This window comes from Sceloporus occidentalis, unplaced genomic scaffold (assembly GCF_023333645.1).
Source record: "Sceloporus occidentalis isolate IW3139 unplaced genomic scaffold, rSceOcc1.0.p SCAF_7, whole genome shotgun sequence".
Lineage (NCBI taxonomy): Eukaryota > Metazoa > Chordata > Lepidosauria > Squamata > Phrynosomatidae > Sceloporus > Sceloporus occidentalis.
The window spans coordinates 1701209-1722918 of record NW_028316987.1 but is presented as its reverse complement, the minus strand read 5'-3'; the positions used below and the strand labels follow the sequence as shown (position 1 = coordinate 1722918).

The following is a 21710-nucleotide window of genomic DNA, read 5'->3' as shown; positions in this document are numbered from 1 at the left end:
AAGACAGCACCCCCCCCCCCCATTAAGGATAAATATTGGCTCAATGCTAGGGAATTCTGGGAACTGTAGTTTTGTGAGACATTGAGCCTTCTCTGTCAGAAAAAGTTCTGGTGCCACAATAAACTACAATTCCCAGGATTATTTAGCACTGACCCAAGGCAGTTAGAGTGGTCTCAAACTGCATTATTTCTGCAGTGTGTTTTGGACCTTAGCCTATGCTGCAGTTCTTTGGGACTGCATCTCCCCAAATCCTTCACCACTGGCTATTCTGTCTGGGGATTCTGGATACTGCAGTGCAATGCAAAACACTTGAGGGAGGGAGGTTTAATATTACTGTATTAAAACATGAGCAACCAGCCAGAGATGTTATATATGAACACCTATCTCCTCCTCTCAAAACTACCCATATAGAAACACAGTCAAGGAGGGAACTTTTTGGCGCCCTTTTGCCTCACTTATTCCTAGAGGACTTTTTTAACTCCAGGACATGCGGGGGCGGGGCATTTCAAGAGGAGACCTACTTAAATATTCATGAGCGGGGCGTGGCCCAGCAGGAGGGCGGGAAAATTCTGAACCAGAGCTGAGCCTCAGAGACTGAGGCGAAGGGGGAGGGGAAGAGGGAGTCCAAAAAGGCGGGAACTTTTAAAACAATGTATTTAAATGGCCCTGGCATTTAAACTAATTTCATTGTTACTGAGGGAAATAAAAATCCTGTGGTGAATAAGTGTCCTCCAAGTGTGTTTGCGCAGAGAAACCTGTCCTTTTCACACACCTGTAATTTGTCCCTCAGAGTGGTATATTATCCTTAAGAAGGCCATTATATAGTCTATGATATAGGTGCTCAAAGGAAAATAAATACACTATAAGCAAACTTTTACTCAGTAAGCAAAAAGGTATCCATTTATAAATGATTGACAAACTACTGGTTTATAAAAAATCATCACTAAATAAATGCGGCTGCCCTCCATCCCTTCCAAATTGACCTGGATACTTTAAAGACCGGAATAAATTTAATATACAATTATAAAGAAAATGTATTCTGAGCTTCCAAATGATAAGCATCTACTGTATTTTGATTATTTATTTTATTTCAGTGAGGGGCAAAATGTTCAAAATTAGTGTGGAGGATGGGGACTTTAAGCTCAAAAATAATATTAATTAAAAAGTATCTTCTCTTTTTTTGGCTCTGTATCTTTATATTGTTGTTGTTGTTGTTGTTGTTGTTGTTCTTATATTCTCCAAATATAGGCACTCAAGGCGGTGAACAGCAGATTTAAAACAATACAATATATATGACTGCCAGGTCACAGGAGTGGAGTAATCTAGATTGCTGTCTCAGTTTAAAATTACATCTATTCTGGACTAATTTACATCTATATTGGACTAATTTTGAAGATTAGTATTTCAACCTATTCTGAGCTGGAGATTTCTCAATATCTAACTTTTATCTGAGGGAAGCTGAAACTTGTCTGTCTTCCTATCACATAAGCATTAGCCTATATATGAACACACCCTGATGGTAACAACAATAACAATAATATAATTTATTTATAGCCCACCTCTCCCCAAAGTATCGAGGCGGGTCACAATCATAAAATCACAATAAAATAGTTAATATAATCCCTAACCCCCAATTAAAAACTACAAATCATCATAAAACACAATCAAATTTACTAAAATTAATTAATGAAGCAATAATATCCTTGTATTTGGAATTAATGAAGCATTTGTTATTGCAGAATTTCAGCAGCAATATTGTGTTCTTATATAGGCTAATGTTCATATATATATATATATATAGGCTAATGGTTATGTGACAGGAAGACAGACACCTTTCAGTTTCCCTCAGATAAAAGTAAGATATGGAGAAAGCTCATAATTAATATTCATCTTCAAAATTAATCTTCAAAATTAGTTCACTACAGATGCAATTAGTCCAGTATAGATGTTTCATTCATTTCATTTATTACAGCAAATAGCCAGCATAAGTATAGATGTAATTTTATACTGAGTCAGCAGATCTATAGGACTGCATTCTTGTGACTTGGTCATATATACATTGCCTCATAAGGGTCACATTTTTAGACACAGTGAAGAAAGACAACTACAACAGAGTTAAAATATGTTTTTTTTAAAAAATAGCATTTTATTGGGTTTTATAGATTTCAATTTAATTGTTCTGCTTTCCACACTTAGAAGAAAGAAAGGAGTGGGTTCAGTATAAGAGATATCAGTTCAGGTTGCTGCTCTCTTCATAATATTGTACTAAATACATGCTGTTTCAAAATTAGGAAGTACAGTATATGCCTTTTCAGATGTTATAATCTGCCATTCAGATGCCAGAACAAATATGCCATTAATACTCTGCACGTCTGAGAGATGTGTAAGCTTCAATTTAGGGGAACAAAAATATCTTGGGGTTGTATGAAATTGAGAATTACCACAGACCCTGGGTAATATTTAATACATGTCAAGCGTTTTAGTATTAAATATCATGGTATTAAATATAGTATCATAGAGACTGGGAGCGATCTTGGGACCCTTCTGGGAGAAAGATGGCATACAAATGTAATAAATAATAATAACAATAACAATAAATAGTATTAAATATAGCCCAAAACCAAACAGTTTGAAAGTGGACAAGTAGCACCTTGAAAATCAACAGCGCAAGAAAACTTTCACATTATAAAACAATTTTAAAAATATGACTAATTTCTCTCATGTGTTTCTTGCAGGAGTGAGCAACTGTAGCCCTCCAGATGTTTTTGGCTTGCATCTCCCATCAGCTATAGCCAGCATAGCCCAGGATGAGATTATAACATCTGTAACCCAGAACATCTGAAGAATTGCAGTTGCCTAACACTGATTTATTATAGAAGAGTTTTTAACAGTATCTTTGCCATCCAATTGGTATCTATTGACTACCCAAACTCTCCTATAAGGAGTCAAAGATATAGCTGTGTTAGTCTGTAGAAACAGTATGTAGCACCTTTGAGACTAAGAACTTGGCAGCATGAGCCTTTGTTTGACAGTGGTTTAACTTTTATCTGTCAGGAACCTACTGCCCTGCCTTGAGGGAGCTGAGCTGCGTGGGTCCTTCAAGGTTGCATCTTGTTTTCCACATTGTTCCACATGTAAATACACAACAGCAAACTTTTGAGAGAGGTGGTTTGAGGATTCAGAGTCTGGTGTCATATTTATGGTGAAGGAACTGAACCATATCTTTCTTAAATCTTGATAAGGTGGCAGAATTCCTGGACTGCCTTCCGGAGTTATAAATGGGCTGGATGAAGGCCAGTAGAAAGAGGAGAGGTCCACCCAAAACCAAGCTCTTGATGGTAGGTAGGCCGGTCAGTTTGGATATATGTAGATAGCCTGTTCTGGATCAGCTTGTATTCTTCCTGAAAAGATCAGTTCAACAATTGCTTGGCAGTTTTATATAGGCTGGAGTGCATTTTCCTAGTTACACATTCTTGGACAGTGCGGATGGTACCACAGTTTCACATCCTTTGGTGTCTACATTACAGTACAGTCCTGAGTATCCACAGATTCTTTATCCACAGATTCAAGCATCCAGGACTTGAAAATATATATATATATATTCCAAAAAGCAAACCATGATTTTGCCATTTTATATATACCATTGTGTTTAAAGGGACTTGAGTCTATCTAAGTGTTTGTCATTGCCTTCCCTGAGGCTGAGAGCATGTGACTCGACCAAGGTCACCCAATGGGTTTCATGGCCGATCTGGGAATTAAACCCTGCGGGGCATTCATACTCACTTTTTTGTCCCAAGGAGATACTGATCGCCACACTGATGCATATCGGGTTTGTTGTTCCCATTACGTTTTGGGTTCACAAATCTCTTCAAGTAATTTTAATCCTTGTGTTATTCACACATGCCATCGTTTTGGGTTAAAATGGAGCCACCTCCCTTCCTTTAACGACAGAGAGCGATCCAAATCGATTTGGAAGCCTTTTCACACTGCAGACAATGTGGATCAATGCAGATCTTTCAGGAAAACTTGGGGGGGGGGGAACGGTATCAAATATCCTGGGTTGTGGGTTTTTCATCAGCCTCTCCTCCCAAAAGTGCATTGGTAAAATTTATTCAGAGTGGCTTGTCATTGCTTTCCAATAAGGGTGAGAGTGTGGTTTCCCCAAGATCACTCAGTGGATTTCCATGACTAAGGAAATGAAACCCTGGTCCCCTGGAGTCCTACTCTGACACTCAAAACACTACACCATGATGGCTATCTTTACCAAAACAAGTATGTTGTTAAAATTGTTTTTTGCACTTTTTGCAAATATTACTAATATCCATGCCATAACCACATTCACAGGTTACCATTCAAGTTTACTCCCTTTTAAAATAACTGATTTAATGTATAAACATCGAGAAAGAACAAAGATCTGCCAAAATGCTGAAGTTACTGTGAAAGATGATGCTTCTGGTGAGACATATTTGCAAAATAATGAATCAGAGCCCAGAAATTAACTGTGTTATTGGAACAAATATGCATTCACAGGATGTGAAATTTTAGAAACCATTTGGAGTCAGGAAGGAAGCCTTGAATGTTGATTATTCCTTTTCTATGAATAAATCACAATATATATGCACAAGCTCCATCATCATGATTTATTTGCTCTGTTTGTATCAGTGAAGATTTGTTTAGCCTCCTCCTGTCATGACTAAATAGACTATCATGCAAGAAAAATCAAGGAGACTGACAAAAGCTGTTAGTGACCGGAAGAATCATTATATTACATCTACATACTTAATTTTAAATATTTTTTTAATGTTGATAACCTGCACAAAGCAATAACCTATATACACTTCAGAAAACAATGAAGAATTAGAGATGTTTGTTCTATAAGTGCTTTCTTCTTGCAGTGCACCTGCTCTCTTCATTTTAGCTTTGCTAACATGCCTATAAAATTCTACATAGTTCATGTAGCAACTCAGTATTAATGTAAAAGTTAAGTACGTATGTAGTCTATATAGACCATTTGTTCATTGTTTCTTTTTATTTCCTCTGTGGATTTAATTTTACTTATCTTTATATCTTCTGTGTATTTCTATTGGTTATTCCCCAGGCTAGGTTTACAGGCCAAGAAATCGGGATGACAGCTCCTCTAAAGACCGGCTATACCGTAATTCCTAAGCAGAGATATCGACGTAGCTATCGTCGTTCCAGCAAATTTAGCAATACTCAGAATACAGATTCTTCATCTCTGTCAACCCTTGGGAATTTCAAAGCACTCCCTTTAGAAATATTTCACATGGTTTTAGACTATCTGCCAGGTGAGACTTTATCTGGTAAGACAAATTTACCCTGTTTGCCAAATAAGCATCCACATCAGCTGCCAGTCTATATGTGACAATCACAAGACACTAACAAGGTTTACAAAAGCAGGATATCCATTATGGAGGCAGTCCTATCCTATGATCCTATGATTGTGGGAGCTGTAGCTCAAAACAAAGGTCTATTGCAGAAGTCTTCCCTTGACCAACAGTATAAAGATCTGCTTCCATGCCCATTTCATTGTTGTTGCTTTTGAAAGCGCAAAATGAAAGCACTCCCACCTCTCTGTGATATGAAGGGGCTTGATCTCCTGCTATATCAGTGTGCTAATGTGTGTGTGTGTGTGGGGGGGGGGGGAAACAGCTAAGCTATTAATGGGGAGTATGCTGAGGTTTGTGATGTGGTGCCGGAGAAGAGTTCTGTGGATACTATGTATGGCTGAAAAGACAAATGGGTCCTAGAATAAATCAAGCCGGAACGCTCCCTAGAAGCCAAGATGAATAAACTGAGGCTGTCGTACTTCAGCCACATTATGAGAAAACATGACACTAGAAAAGACAATACTGTAATTCTTGGAAAGATAGAAGGCAGTAGGAGGAGAGAAAGATTGCATAACACTTAGATAGACTTATTCAATGAGGATACAGCCCTAACTCTGCAGGACCTGAGCAGATCTGCTGAGGATAAGGTGTCTTGGAAGTGTCTCCTTTACATGGTCCCCATTAATTGTGGTTGACTTGAAAAGGCAGTTAACAATAACAACAACAACACTGGGGTCAAATATTAAGTCCTTGGGGGCTGCATTGACTCCTCCAGACCAATATTGGTTCAGATAAAGTGAATTCTTACTGGCAGATAATTGCTATTGTTTTGTCAGAAAACAGCGATCTCAAGTCTAACTGTTGTGGGTTTTACTTTTTCTCTTTTTTTCAGTGAAGGATATCAGCATACTAAGTATGGTATCAAAGACTATCAGCAACTGCCTTATTAATTACATCTCTACTCCTAAAGGAAACAAAAAGCTTTTGGTACAGAACTTTCATAATCCCGAACTATCTGGCTGCCAGAAAGGATCCTCCATTTTAGAGCACTACAGATGCTTAGGTGACTACCCTTTAATGTCCTTCTTTTGGTACACAAGCATACAAAAGAGGTCAACCAAATTTTTAAAAGTTAAGATATAAAATCTTCCATTAACCAGACAGCAAAGAGCTAACTACAAATTGTATCCTGTTAAATAACAGGAAAAAAATAATAATACAGGGTGGGAGGAGTATTTTCCTTTGGCAATATACAAATCAAATCAAGATTTGTAGTCATACAGTGAACAAAGATTAGTGTCTCAATTAAATGGCCATAAATGTAAGTCTCAAAGACTTTAATTAGTCTTGTTTATGATAAACAAAAAGAAGCTGTAACCCTTAAAAAATGCTGTAACCAGCAGATGAATTTGCACTCTGGGCTCTGATAATTATGGAAGAGGGATGGCTGAATAATGGAATTGGAAATAGTAACGGTGGCATTTCAGAAATCTAGTTCATATTTAATGAGATGGCTTAGCCTGCTCAAAGCTATAGTTTGTTAAACAAGCCAGCTAAACAACATATGATTAGCAGTTGGCTTGTTTGTTTTAAACCAAGATTCTTTGTTTATGTATAATAATTTAAGGAATGGGAAATGGCTCAAGCTCACACTTTGTATGGGCTTCTTTCTACTTATACATATAAAGCTAAATCCTGGCTTGCCAAAATAATGCTATGATGTCTATGGTTTATAAAGTGATTTTATCGTTTGCCACATTCTGTCAAAAGCACAGACAAGCTCAATAGAAACCCATTAATAAAATGGCCAAAAGACAGCTGCGTGTATGCTAAACTTTAAAAACAGTTGAAGTATGCAACACAAGCATAAGAAAATTGTCACTTTGAAGAATGATCCAGATTAAATCTCATCCTAACAGTTCAGCAAAACTGAGTGAAGGAGAAAATATTTTATACTTCACTGAAGGCAGCCAATGATAATTGTTTGACTTCCTATATTATTTTCATAAAATAAATTATAATGTAAAAGAATGTAAATGTGAAAAACATAAATACAAAATATTAAAAGTTGAGATCAACAAAACATTTTTGGTCACCCACAAGAATTTATAGTGTTACAAAGATACCTGAAATTAATGGTCCAGAATATTTTACCAGAATAGCTTTCCCATCTAAGATTTATCATTCCCCAGAAGTTATAGTGTTGAATAAATTTGTTATGGGGGAAGAGTGTTTGCTTTAGCTTTTTGACTGTGTTAGTAATTGGGGGGGGAAACTAATCACAGTCATAGAGCTGGAAGAGAATACAAGGGCCATCCAATCCAATCCTCTGCTATGCAGAAACACACAATCAGAACTCCTGACAGATGGCCATGATGGACTCTGTTTAAAAACCTCCAAAGATGGGGACTCCCCACATTGTCAGGCAGCTCTTACCGTCAGGAAGTTCTTCCTAAAGTTTAGGTGGAAACGTTTTCCTGTAGTTTGAATCCATTGCTCTTGCGCTCTAGAGATTATTGCACTACACACTTATAGTATCTGGTTCCCTCCCGTTGCATTCTGGGATTTGAAGATTAGGGGGGTTTAGTTATTTAGAATTCTCAGTCAGAGAGCTCTTGGGTCTCACTGAGCTACAAACCCCAGAATGCAACAGGAGGCAGCCAGAGCAGTAAAACTGGAATAGCAACACTACAAAGTCTAGTGCAGCAGCAGAAAGCAAGCTTGCTCCATCTCCTATGACCTCCTTCCCAATATTTAAATATGACTATCATGTTACCACTTAACTTCCTCTTCTCCAGGCTAAACATATCCAGGTCCCTAAGCCATTCCTCATTGGGTATGGCTGCCAGGCCGTTTAATACAATATGTTGGTAGTCCTCCTCTGGACATGTTTTCAGCTTGTCAATATCTTTATTGAATTGTGGCACCCAGAAATAGACACGGTATTCCAGGTGAGGTCTGACCAAAGCAGAATAAGGTGGTACTATTACTTCCTGCAACTAGGGTTGCCATAACCCTCCTGCCAGTGGGACATTCCCGGTTTTTCACCACTAGGGGGCGTCCCTGCACGGTTTCCTCCTTGACTCCCGGCCTGTTGCCAATCTGGTCACTTTTACACCAAAATGGGTACTTTTCAGAGCCTTTGGTGTGATTTTGGTGGTTGGTTTTAATGGTAATTTTGAGAGTTGAAATAAGTTCCAATTATTTTTATTCAATTAGGGCTACGTTTTATTGCCATATTAACATTACAGGGACTTTTCAGGGAATTTGAATATTTGGTGAGATATGGGGGGGATTTGGTGAGTTTTGGCTAAACGTTTGGGGAATTATCCTCGAGGCTTGTTGGCAACAGGAGGTTGCCAGACTCAGGAAGAGCTGGAGGACCACGTGGACCGGTCCCAGCAAGGCAGCAGAGGGGAGAGGGCCATTTCCTTTGGCACCGAGGTGAGGATGATGAGGAGGAAGAGGAGGAGGAGGTGCGTGGCGATTTTCAATATTTTGCCCCTGTGTATTTCTTCTAACTTTGACTACCAGGGCTCAATGCTCTGGAATTCTGGTGTCTGTGAAGCATTTGGCCTTCTCTGTCAGAGAGCTCTGGTGCCACAATAAACTACAATTCCCAGGATTCCATAGCACTGAGCCCTGGCAGTCAAAGCAGTGTGTTTTGGACACAGATATCCTCCTTTTGTGAGTTAATGAATGAATCCAGTCCTTAGCTTTTATAGACTCTCATGCACTGCAGGAGTAATAACCCACTTTGAGACTGCTTTACCTCAATGCTAGGGAATCCTGGGAATGCTAGTGTTTGGGAGACATTGAGACTTCTCTGTCAGAGATGGCTCTGAGGCCACAATAGACTACAATTCCCAGGATTCCCCAGCACTGAGCAGTCTCAAACTGGACCATTTCCTCAGTGTGGATGCACCTGGTGAGGCATTCTGGGCACTGCAGTTCACACTACGTTGTGACTCCCTGTCAGAGATAGCTCTGGGGCCACAGTGTACTACAATTCCCAGCATTCCCCAGCACTAACCCAGGACAGTTAAGTCACTCTCAAACTGGATTCTTTCCTCAGTGTGGATGCAGCTTTGGTGAGGAACTCTGGGCATTTCAGTCCAGGTATGTTTTATTTCTGCAGTGTATTTTGGACCAGAGACAAGGTGACCAGACATCCTCCTCCTTTTCCAGCACATGTCCTCTTCTGTCAAATTTCAGAATGTCCTCCATTTTGATCATGCCTAAGAAACATGCATTTATATTAACATTTTTTTAAAAATCATCAATTTTTTTGCATGTCCTCCATTTATTAAAACTGTGTCCTACATTTGAAAATGTTGTCCTACATTTGTCCCGGTTTGGAGGTCCTGGCTTATGGCAGCCCTACCTGCAACAAAGGCCCCAAACAAGACAGGCCAAAAGGAGCAGCTTTTGCCTGCTTCGGGGGCATGGCATGCAGCAAAAATCCGCTCTTTGCCAGCCACCTGTTTGGGACCGTGGATGAAGAGAAGTAATTGGTTAACATCCTTTTGGGATCCACCAGTCAACCAATTACAAATCCGCTTAACAGTAGCATTGTCTAGCCAACATTTTATTAGCCAGAATATAATGGGAGACATTGTTAAAGGCCTTACTGAAATCAAGATAGGCTGCATCCAGAGCATTCCCTTCATTGTGTGATTGTCACTTGCTATCTGATGTTCTTTTTGTTGCCTGTTTTATTGAACCATTTCCTGTATTGCTATGTATTTTATTTGTATTATCCTATCATTTCTTAGATTGTACGTCATAGGCAGGTTAACTCTTTTATATTTGTTGTTTTTATGTACAGCACTGTGCAAATCTACAGCACTATATTAATAATAATAATAATAATAATTTACCAAGCTTGTACCTCTTTCAAAAAAAATATTAGTCTGGTATGGCTTGCTCTTGAGAAACTCATGTTGACCTTTAGTGAAAATATTGTGGCACCTTTTGAGAACAGATTATTTATGTTAACAAAAGCATTTGTAGACTCCTCGGATGCTCTGGGGAACAGATTTTCAGTGAGCCATAGCATTAGATCATAAGGGGTTCCTACTATGGTTTAAACTAGATTGTGATTCCAAATGATCTGGTTTAAACCACCATGGTTCCCACTTAATCTGAATCACTGAAGTGATTCAGAAAGGGGGGGGGGCATGGTTTTTACCCATTTAAACCGTGTCAAAAAGACTCTGGTAAAATAGAGTGTTTTTTGGGCTGAATCGATTTATTTGGAAATAAATTGATTCAACCCAAACGTGAATCAGGCGGAATCGAATTGAATTCAAATCCTCCCTGGTTCCCACTGGCAGCGGCTTTCACGGCAATACCTCCATGCTCCATCAATCCTCCATCCTCCAGGCCTGCCTCCCTCCTCCGCCTCTGGTATGGCCAGGAGGGCAGAGGGGGGCATGGCAGGGAAGCCGCAGCTGTCACTTCCTGCACCGATTCTTGAACCCAGTGCAAATATAGTGGGAACCACTGTGTTTGCTGAACCGGTTTCAGGAATCGGTTCAGGAATTGAATCAAGAGGTAAGTTGGAATGAGGCCTAAGTGAGTCTGGTGGCAGTGGGGAACAGTATTGCCAACAAGCCTCAAAGATATTCCCCAGAATGTTTTACCAAAATCCTCAGAATTCCCCAATATTTATCGGAATATTCAGTCAAAATCCCCAGAACGAAATTAATTAAATCCCCCGGATTCAGGGGAATTCCCTGGAATTTGGCAATGCTGGTGGAGAAGCAAGTAGGCAAGGGAAAGATTTTCTGGAGGAAAAGGTCTTGAGGGATTTAAAAGACAAGAATAGTTATCTGCTTCTATGTCTTAATTCAGTATAGGAGTTCAGTCTTTAGTAGCAATGCTCAGAATACTGTATTTCAAATATTGTGTTTCTCTTCCTCTGTAGGCCTGTTGTTAAAACGGTGTACCTTACTGCTCCCTACAAAGGAGAGACTGAAATCCATACACAATATACTTTCAGAAGTAAGCTCCAAATGACTTTTACACAAAAAAAGCATTGAACCTATTAGCATCATAATTTTTACATGCCATGTAAAGTAACCAATAAATTTAGTTTTATTTTTAATCTTTATAGATTTCCTGTTTCAAGCTCAGCGGCTGCATGGATCCTTTGCACTGTTTAGGACTACAGTGTTATGGGGTATTTTTACAGGTAAAAAACAACAATGATCTCGTGATGTCTTAAATAATTGACAGATTATTAGATAAATTATTCTGTGCTAGAGTCCACTTTGTCATATACACACAGGCTGCATGCAGACAGCAGCAATAATCAAGTTTGACATCACTTTAACTGCCATGGCTCAGTCCTATGGAACCCTGGGAGTTTGTTGTGGCACCAGAGTTCTCTGACAGCAGAGGCTGAGTGGCTCACAAAACTACAGTTCCCAGAATTTCATAGCATTGAGCCATGACAGTTAAAGTGGTGTCAAACTGGGTTATTTCTGCAGTGTGGATGCAGCCATAATAGTCTCTTGAATAACAGTTTAGAATAAACTAGATCATTAGAGGTCCCTAAGCATATGCCAGTGGATTCCAGGGGACAAGATTTTGAACCATTAACTTCTATATCTGATATTAGTATGCTTTTTGGATCATAATTTGGAAATGTTGATGTATTGTAAAGCTTGAAGCAAGTCGGTGTGGCATCATCCAAAAAATTTTCGAGACATCATGAAACAATTAGTATCTTGTTCGTGACTCAATATTTCTAGAGTGGTAAATCTACGTTTCCCAATGAATTGCCAATCCCACAGCACTGGGTTGAGGTTTTTGGCCCTTAACCTGTGCGCTATTTTCAATGTGCCTCTAAGCTTTTAGATAAGTCTAATGTGCTTCTTCTAATAGGCATTTGAGACTTCATCCCTTTCTGATGTTGGCAAAGATCTTAACTCTATTTCGTAGCCTTATCATGGTCTCTAAAGTGTTTAGAACTATTATCAATTTTCAGAGATAGCAGAGTTCGGAAATTACTTTGTTGGACTACTGCTCCCAGAGTTCCCCAGCCAGCATCCTCACTGGGCATACTGGCTTGGGGATTCAGAAAGTCACCCCAAATGATCATCTCTCATTTTCTGCTACTTGTCCCTGGTCCATGAATCCATTTAATTGCTTCTCTCACATGAAACTACTGTATAGTATTGGTGGGCATCTGGAGCTGAGCATTGTTTTTTCTCCAAAACATGCCAGTAAAAAACTACACATGATGCAAAGTATACTGAAAAAATACATAAAGATCTTGTAGAGTGACTTGTTGGTGTTTATATCTATATTGGCATTATTTTTATTTTTCTGTTTTTTTTTCCAGACCTTAACAGCTGGCTGGGATGAATTAGAGTGTCATCGGGTTTACAACTTCCTTTGTGAGATGAGCAATTTGCCCCAGAGAGTGCAGACAGTAGTCAGTAGCAAGCCTGGTAAATATTACATGTTAGGCTCCATAGAGTAAATTTGAACTTTTATGTTCTATTAATTGTTTTGTTTTGATTTATTCATCGCTATGGAAGCTGTTGTGGGCTGGGAGGAGATAACAAAAATATCTTAAATAGAAGTTCTGTAACCTTCTTGTTCTGACGCATAGAGGTAAAGAGTGAAAGATTCAGCCCTACATTTCTAGGAATGCCTTTCCACCAACTTATTTTTCATTACATTATGTGGTATTCTAAGGGCAAGCTGCTCTGAACTGATTCTTATCTAGTTTTATGATTTGCCCTAGGAAGTGCTCGAAAGCTGGAACTGAGGATAAGGATATTTTGCCGCAATGTCCTGCTGAACCATTGGATCCACTGGGGTGATTCTGCATTTTGGCTGACACGTATTTTGAAGCCATGGCCAATGGTAAATCAAGCCCGGCTACTCTATATAATATTTGGACCTACCTCTATTCTGGATGGTAAGCTGTTTTAATAAATTGAGGCGTAAATAGAGATATATAGACAGTGACCTGTGATTTCGGTCTCTGAAACTGCTAGAACTGTGGTCAGAAGGTTTCAAGAAATGTATCCATAATTTTAGATTTACATAATTCATGTTGGATTAAAAAAGCCTTAGTACTGGTGGGCATGTAATTTCTGTGAGCCAGAGATGGCGCTTCTGGTGGACTAGTGGATAGGGCCAATCTGTAGTCCCAATTGCACCTTTCATGCTGGAGTAGAGAGGCACTGTAATTGGCTTATGTCCTCTCTTTTGTAGAAAAAGAAGGCATAGCGTTCTTTATATACCTTTAATATGTACAAGAGAGATAGTTTATTATATTTGATCCCCAGGCATGGCCTGTTTGTCAAGAGAAGAAAGTGCTTGACAGATTTTCAGAGTGATGTAATTCCACACCATCCTTGTTAGTTGTACCTCATACTAAGCCTGTTATCTCCTACACATTTAGTCAACATATCTCAAGTAAAACTATTGCATAATATAATTAACACCTTCTTCAAACTAGATTTTTACTGTAAAATCACCATACCTCATTCATTCACATTTTGCAGACAGTGATCACAACTTGCTCAATGCTTCTTTCATAGTTTGTATTACTACAGAGTCCCAGCTTTTTTTGAAATGGACAGAAGCATAGCACAAACTTCACAGGGGAACATGCACTTAGTTTTATAGCCTGTTTTAATTATAATCAAGCTTTCAATTAATACAACAATGTTTTTCTATATATATATATATATTTAAATTGTAAAGTATTTTATACACATTGCTTAAATTGCAGTGTTATAACATTACAACAATAATTTTTCAAACTAATAAAACATTTCAAAATTCTGGTCATCACAATTTTAGCAATATGATGTTTTCTCCCTATTAAACATTTCCAATATATAATTTGGATTTTTAAAAATGTTAAACAGATAATAATAATTATTAAATGAATAAGCACTTATTTATAAATAAAAATTGAAGATAGTTCAATAGACACCTGAGTGCTATTCGATACATAGAGATACTATGGCACATCCTCAGTGTGGGATGAATGACCATACAGAAAAAGTGTATTATTTCCCATCGCATGGAAAGACTATTCCAAATCTACTTAAGAGTTTATTGATTATTTACTAGCTAATGCTAGGAGTAAGACATCTGGAAGCAGAATATTGGTGGTGGACAGGGGATAATGCTAATTTTTGACCATGGTTAATTCAGTAACCCATATAACTATTGTAATGCAGGGCATGTGGTTTGGCATAAAATGATTGATGGTCCAACAGATGAAGCAAGTTTGAAAGGGCTGGCGGATGCTGTTAAATTACTTTATGACCCAGAAGCAAAAGAGTGGACAGCAGATGACGTTATAAGTCTGGTGGATGAACTTGCAGGTACAGTACTGCTTTTATTCTGTACATGAGCAGTGCCCATTCTCCCAAAAGCCAGCTTTACCATTTGGTATAGTAAGGCAGCCACTCCAAAAGGGACAAAGGCATATATGGCCCATTACCTTCTCTGTGCCCCCTAAGTCCCAACCAGCATGGCCAAGAGACTGTGGGAATTGAATTTCAAAACATCTGGTGAACCAAATGTTGAGAACCATTGCCCTGAGTCACCTTCAGATGTATTTTGAGAGAATGATATTTGTAAAAGTAACAAATAACTAAAAATAAATGAACTCACACTCATACAATCTTGTCACATTTTTATAGTAGTTCCTCGGGAATGGCTTCTGGAGAACAGTGCTCGGCTCCTTATCTTGTGTGGAAACAATATCTGCTTCACTTTTATGGCTAGCAAAGCTGTGAATGGCCGAGCTATTGAACTGGCAAGACTGGTGGTTTCCCTGGCTTTAGTGAGTAACAATGAACCATTTTTTGTTTCCTTTTTATTTAGTACCCTCTTCTTTCCACTATTAAGTCCTACCAAATAGTCAGTCTAGACCTGATATTGATTTTTCTGGATTGCGTTGTGTCTGATTTATTCTATTTTAAGTAACAGCTGTGTGGGGAAGTGACACAATGAGAACCATGAAGAGAAAAAGAGTTAATGATTTCCCTTCACCACACTTTTAATTAATCCCCCCCCCCCTCAAACACACACACTGCTATTTTACTTGAAGGAAAGCTATCATTGGCTCAAATGGATCAACAGTTGCTTTGCAAGGGCAGTGGATCTTCATCAGGTGAGATGCAGTAGGGAGGCAAGGGCTAACCCCCACCTCATGCTCTACAATGTGATTCCTGCTAACCTCCCGCCACATGCCTCACATTTATTTACAAGGAGAAAAACTACAGATGTTTTGCAGTCACATACTTTTAATGTCATACCTAATTGGATTTTGGACAAGTTGCTAAAACTAACAAAATTACCATACAATTTAAAGAGGCACAATTTAATATCATATCTGAGAATCCTACAGACTAATTATCCTGCCTTAGAATGTTTCTATGGCAGCGTGAAGAATACAGTGTTTTGTATGGCTTTAAATGGGGAGTAGGAAAAGCATTTTATTTTAAGACTGTATAATTATCCTTGAATAAACAGTTAATTTGGATTTTCATATCTCTTCTTGCCCTCTAAATGGTCTGTTCTGCCATTAGGGCTAGTGGGGACCAAATCAAAATACCCTACATCTTGGCTTTACCTGCATGAGAACATAAATCAGAGGATCAGTGCCCTTCCTCCAAGAAAGGAGAGGATGAGGCCACATCTGTCTATGGTGGGCTGATGAAGTGATACCACTTCCACATCCCATTCTGAGGTAGCCAGAGAGCCCTACTCATTGGGTAACCTTAGACTAACCACTCTCTCTTTCTCATCCTCAATATCCTGTCTGCAAAGTGGAAATAATAATACTGACTGACCCACTTTGGAGAGCCATTGTAAGGATTATGTTTTCTGAGCTTAAAGATAACAATGTGATTTGACCCTTCCCCCACTGCTTTGGCTCACATTCCCCATTGGGAGTGATAGAGGGGTCATTTGGAGGGTAGCAGCTGTGGGAGAAGCTCTGATCTATAATAAAAAATAATGGCACAATTTATCCATGCACCATTTTCCATCAGGTTTGAAGGAGTGCAGCACTTGAGGAACTCTCCTCAACTCCAGAGGACTGTGTGTGAAGCTTTAGGGAGGGAAGTGGCACCCCCCCCCACCAGAAGTTTTGTAGTCTGGTTATAGAGCCTTTGCAAGGCCAGAGGTTTACAGGAAAAGAGATTCCACCTCAACATTAGGAAGAACTTCCTGACAGTAAGAGCTGTTTAACAGTGGAACACACTCCCATTGAATGTGGTGGACTCTCCTTCTTTGGAGGTCTTTAAACAGAGGCTGGATGGCCATCTGTGAGAGGTGCTTTAACTATGTATTCTTGCATGGCAGGGGGTGAACCAGATGGCCCTTGTGGTCTCTTCCAACTCTATGATTCTAGGTTCCCATTCCCTAGTTGTAGACTGTTGAAGTTTTACTAGTATATCTTTACCCAAAGAGCAAGTGGTCTTAAATCAGCAGAGGACAGGCAATTGTACTGCAAATTAATATAGTAGATAGTGGAGAGTACCCATTCAGCTATGTGTAGAAGTAGTACAAAAAGTGGAAATTAGATGTTAAAAATGTGTTCCTGCTTTCATCTGGGAACATTTAAGTAAGAGTATGCAAATTTGGAACAGACCTCCTACCCACCAGTTGAAGACCAATGCTCTCATTTGCCGTTGAACTTATATAGCAAGGTGTTTATGCAGTAAATAGAGAAATAAAGCAGGAGAGTGTCTGATAGAATTCTGTGAGGCCAATCATCTATTCCTTGCAAATACCTCTTTCATACAACCAAATAGGAGACTATACACATGGACATCACCAGATGGTTAACAAAAAATCAGATAGAAATGTGATGCTGGATAAGAGTACTTAGGATACCATGGACAGCCAAGAAGACAAACACGTGGGTTCTTGAGCAGATCAGCCCAGGGCTCTGCTTGGAAGCAAAGATAATCAAGTTGAGACTATTGTACTTTGGCCACATAATGAGAAGTCATGGATCACTAGAAAAAACAATAATGCTAGGAAAGGTAGAGGATAGAAGAAAGAGTGGATGACCACAAACCAGATGGATAGACTCAGTCAGGGGGGTTATGGGCAAGGGCTTGCAGGATCTAGGCAAGGCAGTGGAAGACAGGGATTCTTGGAGATGTCTCATTCACAGTGTCTTCATAAGTCGGAACTGACTCGAGGGCAGCTAACAACTGCAGAGAGACATGAAGAAACATTTAAAAACAAGCCAATTAAGAAAACAAAAGTCAGAGCCCCTGCACTGAATATTAGCCATCTTGATCATCAGAAGGTTTATTATGTAAATTGTATTATGTAAACAATGAGACTTGCTTTGATGCAAAAAGGAGGGAAGAGGAGAACAAAGAATTCTAACTATTGACCCCAGCAATAGTGTACCTTTGTTTTATGGCTATTTCCTACTCTTATACCAGGTGTGCGAGAAAGATCTCTATTGCATGGACTGGACTGTAAAAATAATGCAGAAAATTTGCAAGGTTTTCAGTACTCCAGGAGAAAGAAACAACTTCTTGCAAAGTGTAGAGAATGCTTTTGCACATATTATAATGGAAGCACTGCAGTCTGTGATATCAGGTAAGAAATTCAAAAATAGAACTATTGTTCCTTGCTCACTGCCTTCATCTTGCTTTTTGTAATCTCAATTTGCCTGGATGCTCCTCCATGCAAACTCACCAAGTGCTATTAATCCTTTGTCATAAAATTAGATATTCTAACAGATGCAGGAAATAATTCAATTGAATCCATCAAGTCCCAACAGGCTTCAACAAAATAACATCCCCCAGGACAAAACCTTCAACTTCCAAAAAGTGCTACTACCTGCAACACCTTTGGCCTGTGCTCTGTTCCATCAAAATATTTCCTGCATTTATTGGAATGGTTTATTTAAGACTGTTAGGGCCAAACTAGTTACTGAAAATGCATAATCCCATTTTGCATGTCTATTTTCTTTCCTTTTCTGAGTGTGCCAGGGGAAGGTATAAATGGCAACCAAAGGGAAAGGGATCCAGATTAGAACCACCATGAATTAGGAGCAGTGGTTTAATTCTTTCCCTTTGCACAATGTTCCTGATTAAAATTTCCCTTCAAAGGCAACTCCATATGCTCCTACCTTTTACTGCTGAAAACTGGGATACATGTGGTCAAGCAACATCAGTGTGTGGTCAAGATGGCAAAAGTTATTCATCATCATCTGGAGAACCTCATGATTCATTTCCCACCTTTTTGATATAGGCAGTTCAAACACACACACACCATGCCAGCTGACACCAACCCTAGTGACTCCACTGCTCCACAGCTCAGTTTTGTCCTGAGGATAAGGCTGGGCTGTGGAGGAGGAGGAGTGAATGCATGCCCCCAAGCTTCCTCCACAGCCCACTGTGTCCTTGGGAGAAAGCTTGGCTATGGAGGAAGCTTGGGGGCGAGCATCTGCCTATCCTGGTCCACAGCCCAACCATCTCCTTGGGAGAAGGCCAAGTGGCAGAGGATGCTTGGAGGAGAGCTTGAGGAAGCACCCCACCAGAAATGGTTTGACAGGCTACTTGCAGTCCATGGACCATATGTTGTGCAGGTTGTTTTAAAGGGCCACAAGTGAGACCACAGCCTGTGTCTGCCAAAAAGCTGATGTTTGGGGAGCAATGGGGTCTCCCCCCTCCCCCCGCAATTAGGGTGTTACCTGGTGCAACCAGAATGACATGCCTGACTATTTCCATCCCCAGCTAATATTAAGACCAGGGAACATCCAGACAGATGATCCTTTTATATTTGTAATTCTCTAAATGTCATGCTTCATCCTATAGAACCCCAAAACAAATGAAACACTGTCTACTCACAAATTACTATGAGCATGTACAGCCTCATGGACTTTTGGCTTTCGAATTGCCATTGAGTGTTTACAAAACCGCAACCAATACAGTCAATATGTAACAGAATCAGAAGATAATTAAAGGAGCAAGACAATTCTTGTATTTATGATTTATTACGTAGGATTCATGCTTAACAAATTAAAGCTGCTAAGACATTGGCTGAGATCCTGGATCATCATCTTAATACAATGTCAAAGATCTGCCACTGTATGTACTGCATTTGTTCATGACTGTAAACACTAATCCTAAACAGTGAAGCAATTAGAATATCTCATCCAGCTTACCATATCTTTACTGCTGAACAGGAAGCCATACTTGTATGATGGAGCTACTTTATGTTTGTTGAATGAGGCAGAGACTGAGGTCCAAAACACACTGCAGAAACCAGTTCAAGACTGCTTTAACTGCTCTAGCTCAGTGCTAGGGAATCCTGGGAATTGTAGTTTATTGTGGCACCAGAGCTCTGAAAGAGAAGACTAAATGTTTTGCAAAACTACAGTTTCCAGAATTGCTGAGCATTGAGCCAGGCCAATTAAAGCAGTCTCAAACTGAATCTTTTCTGCAATGTGTTTTGTACCTAAGGATAAAACACTGGCTTATAAGAGCGTGTTTCTTTTAACCTATTATTTATTTTTGCTTAGGGGAGCATGAAGAGGAAGACAGCAGCTTTCTAAACTTATTCCATCTTGTGAATGCGCAAGCAAATTTTCACAAAGAAATCCTCTATCTGACCATGAGCAGCAACTTGTAAAATTCTCTGGATCTTGAGAGTTTGGACAGCAGCTCACCATTAGCAGTTAAACAAACTCTTTTCTCATTCATGTTTTCCCCTTTCCCTTTTGGTAGCAATACTCTCACCTGCCTTCCAAACCTGAATTTCTGTGGGGTGTGGCCAATTGTTTCACATGTTTTTTTGCAGTTGTTGAAGTGTGTGCATGTGAATAGAGGCACATGTATGCATATTGGATCCTTTTAGTCATGTTCAGTGGAAACTTGGGCAAAATCAGCAAGAGAAGTAAGTAATGTTTAGCCTTAATAGAACCACTGACATCAAGTCAGTAATGAATTTACTTCTCCCACTGATTCCAAGTCTGGATTCAATCCCCAAATATGTATACATTACACATATAAAACCAGAAACATTTGAAATGGATTGCACAAAACATAGAGGTGAACCATGCAGAAAGAAGCAGCTAGTTCTGTTTTGAAAAATTAGGAAAAGAAGAACAAAAGTACATAAAATCTTTGCCTTGAAAGAAAACATGGCAAGAGGCATCCCTTCAGGACTATTGGTATATTAACCCTGTTCATACAAGAAAACAAGACTCAGTGGAGACTTGGCGATGAAAGGTGGGATTACTACCTTTGGAGACCCCCTTTCTCCACCTTTTACATGTTCTATTTAAGATTTTTAAACATTAAGGCTGACAGATAGCCTATGTAAATATTTTTGCACACATCTTTGAAAACAATGAAAAATAAGCAAATCCTAACTATAGTATAGCAAATGCAGAGGCACTTGTGTAGTTTCTTCACTGTGTGTCCATTTCACAATTCTTCATTGTCACCAAGTCTTCTTTCAATGGATTTTCAGTAATGTAGTGAAGTATGCATGTTGTGTGTATGTTAAATTATTATCCTTATTCTTCATTAGTGTAAATGAAGTCTCTTCTCTGGCGATATGTATACAGGGCAAGCATACTAAAGTCATATTCTTTGTTGGTTGATGCACATGTTTGCTAACAAGATAAACTATGTGACTGTTACTTGATCTAAATAGCTTTAGGACATGCATAGTTGTGATTATTATCAAGCAGAGTTTGGAAAGGGTTTCCTCCCCTTAGTAAAGCTCCCCAAATCTTCCATGCTGGCCAGGGAATTTTGGGAATAGTAGTCCCACCCCACCCCAAAAAACTACTTCTCCAAACTCTACTATAATGTGAAACAGCTTTGTGCAACCTGCTCATGCATGCAAAAATCCAGTGTGCAGGAGATTACACACTGAATGCAGTGTATTCTCACAATGCTTAAAACATGGTAATAACCATTTTTACTTGTCTGCCTGCATCAGCAGAACTTGGCTGCTTCATTTCCTCTTTGGGCTGCTAATTTCTACCTAGGGAGAGGAGAGTAGTTTAGCCCTTTAGTTCTGGTTTCTTCTTGGTATTTCATTAAAATTAAGCAAGAGCCTTATCAGTTTTATACCTAGCTCCCATTTTTCCTTCAACCTTTTACACATAAAACCATTCTGTAGGAGAAGGTTTCACGCATATTGTTGCATCCACTGATGTACAGTAAAGAGATTTCATATGCGAATATTTATGGATATCTGTTATATAACAGAATGCATTCTGATGATTCAAAACATACTGCAGAAATTATCCAGTTTAATAACTGTCCTGGCTCAGTGCTAGGGAATCCTGGGAATTGTAGTTTATTGTAGCACCAGAGCTCTCTGAAA

The 21710-nt window shown here is 39.2% G+C and overlaps 1 protein-coding gene and 1 long non-coding RNA gene across 14 annotated transcripts in view; one reads left to right on the top strand and one right to left on the bottom strand.

Annotated features, from left to right (window-relative positions):
* The window catches only part of LOC149308998 (uncharacterized), a 50816-nt gene that overhangs the window by 21889 nt on the left and 7217 nt on the right, over positions 1 to 21710 (bottom strand). The gene's annotated exons all lie outside the window — the stretch shown is intronic.
* Positions 565 to 21568, top strand: LOC149308999 (F-box only protein 47-like). 12 transcript variants are annotated; one of them, XM_089531604.1, is made up of 13 exons: positions 565 to 893; positions 3055 to 3134; positions 3243 to 3338; positions 5099 to 5306; positions 6241 to 6411; positions 11278 to 11354; positions 11467 to 11544; positions 12700 to 12808; positions 13108 to 13284; positions 14564 to 14710; positions 15032 to 15174; positions 17801 to 17960; positions 19891 to 21568. In XM_089531604.1, the coding sequence occupies exons 3-13, from the start codon at positions 3279 to 3281 to the stop codon at positions 19998 to 20000; spliced, it is 1440 nt and encodes a 479-aa protein (XP_089387730.1). In that variant the 5' UTR covers positions 565 to 893; positions 3055 to 3134; positions 3243 to 3278; the 3' UTR covers positions 20001 to 21568. The 12 variants fall into 12 exon arrangements, with proteins under 12 accessions (XP_089387730.1, XP_089387735.1, XP_089387729.1 ...); XM_089531606.1 differs by having other exon boundaries at positions 610 to 652; XM_089531608.1 differs by lacking the exon at positions 565 to 893 and adding an exon at positions 1260 to 1317.

Coding starts and splice junctions, on each gene's coding strand:
- LOC149308999 (XM_089531609.1), top strand. CDS start 3,279: ATGGGCTGGATGAAGGCCAGTAGAAAGAGGAGAGGTCCACCCAAAACC. Junction 11,355..11,466: donor TACACAATATACTTTCAGAA/GTAAGCTCCAAA, acceptor TAATCTTTATAG/ATTTCCTGTTTCAAGCTCAG. Junction 14,711..15,031: donor TCTGGTGGATGAACTTGCAG/GTACAGTACTGC, acceptor ACATTTTTATAG/TAGTTCCTCGGGAATGGCTT.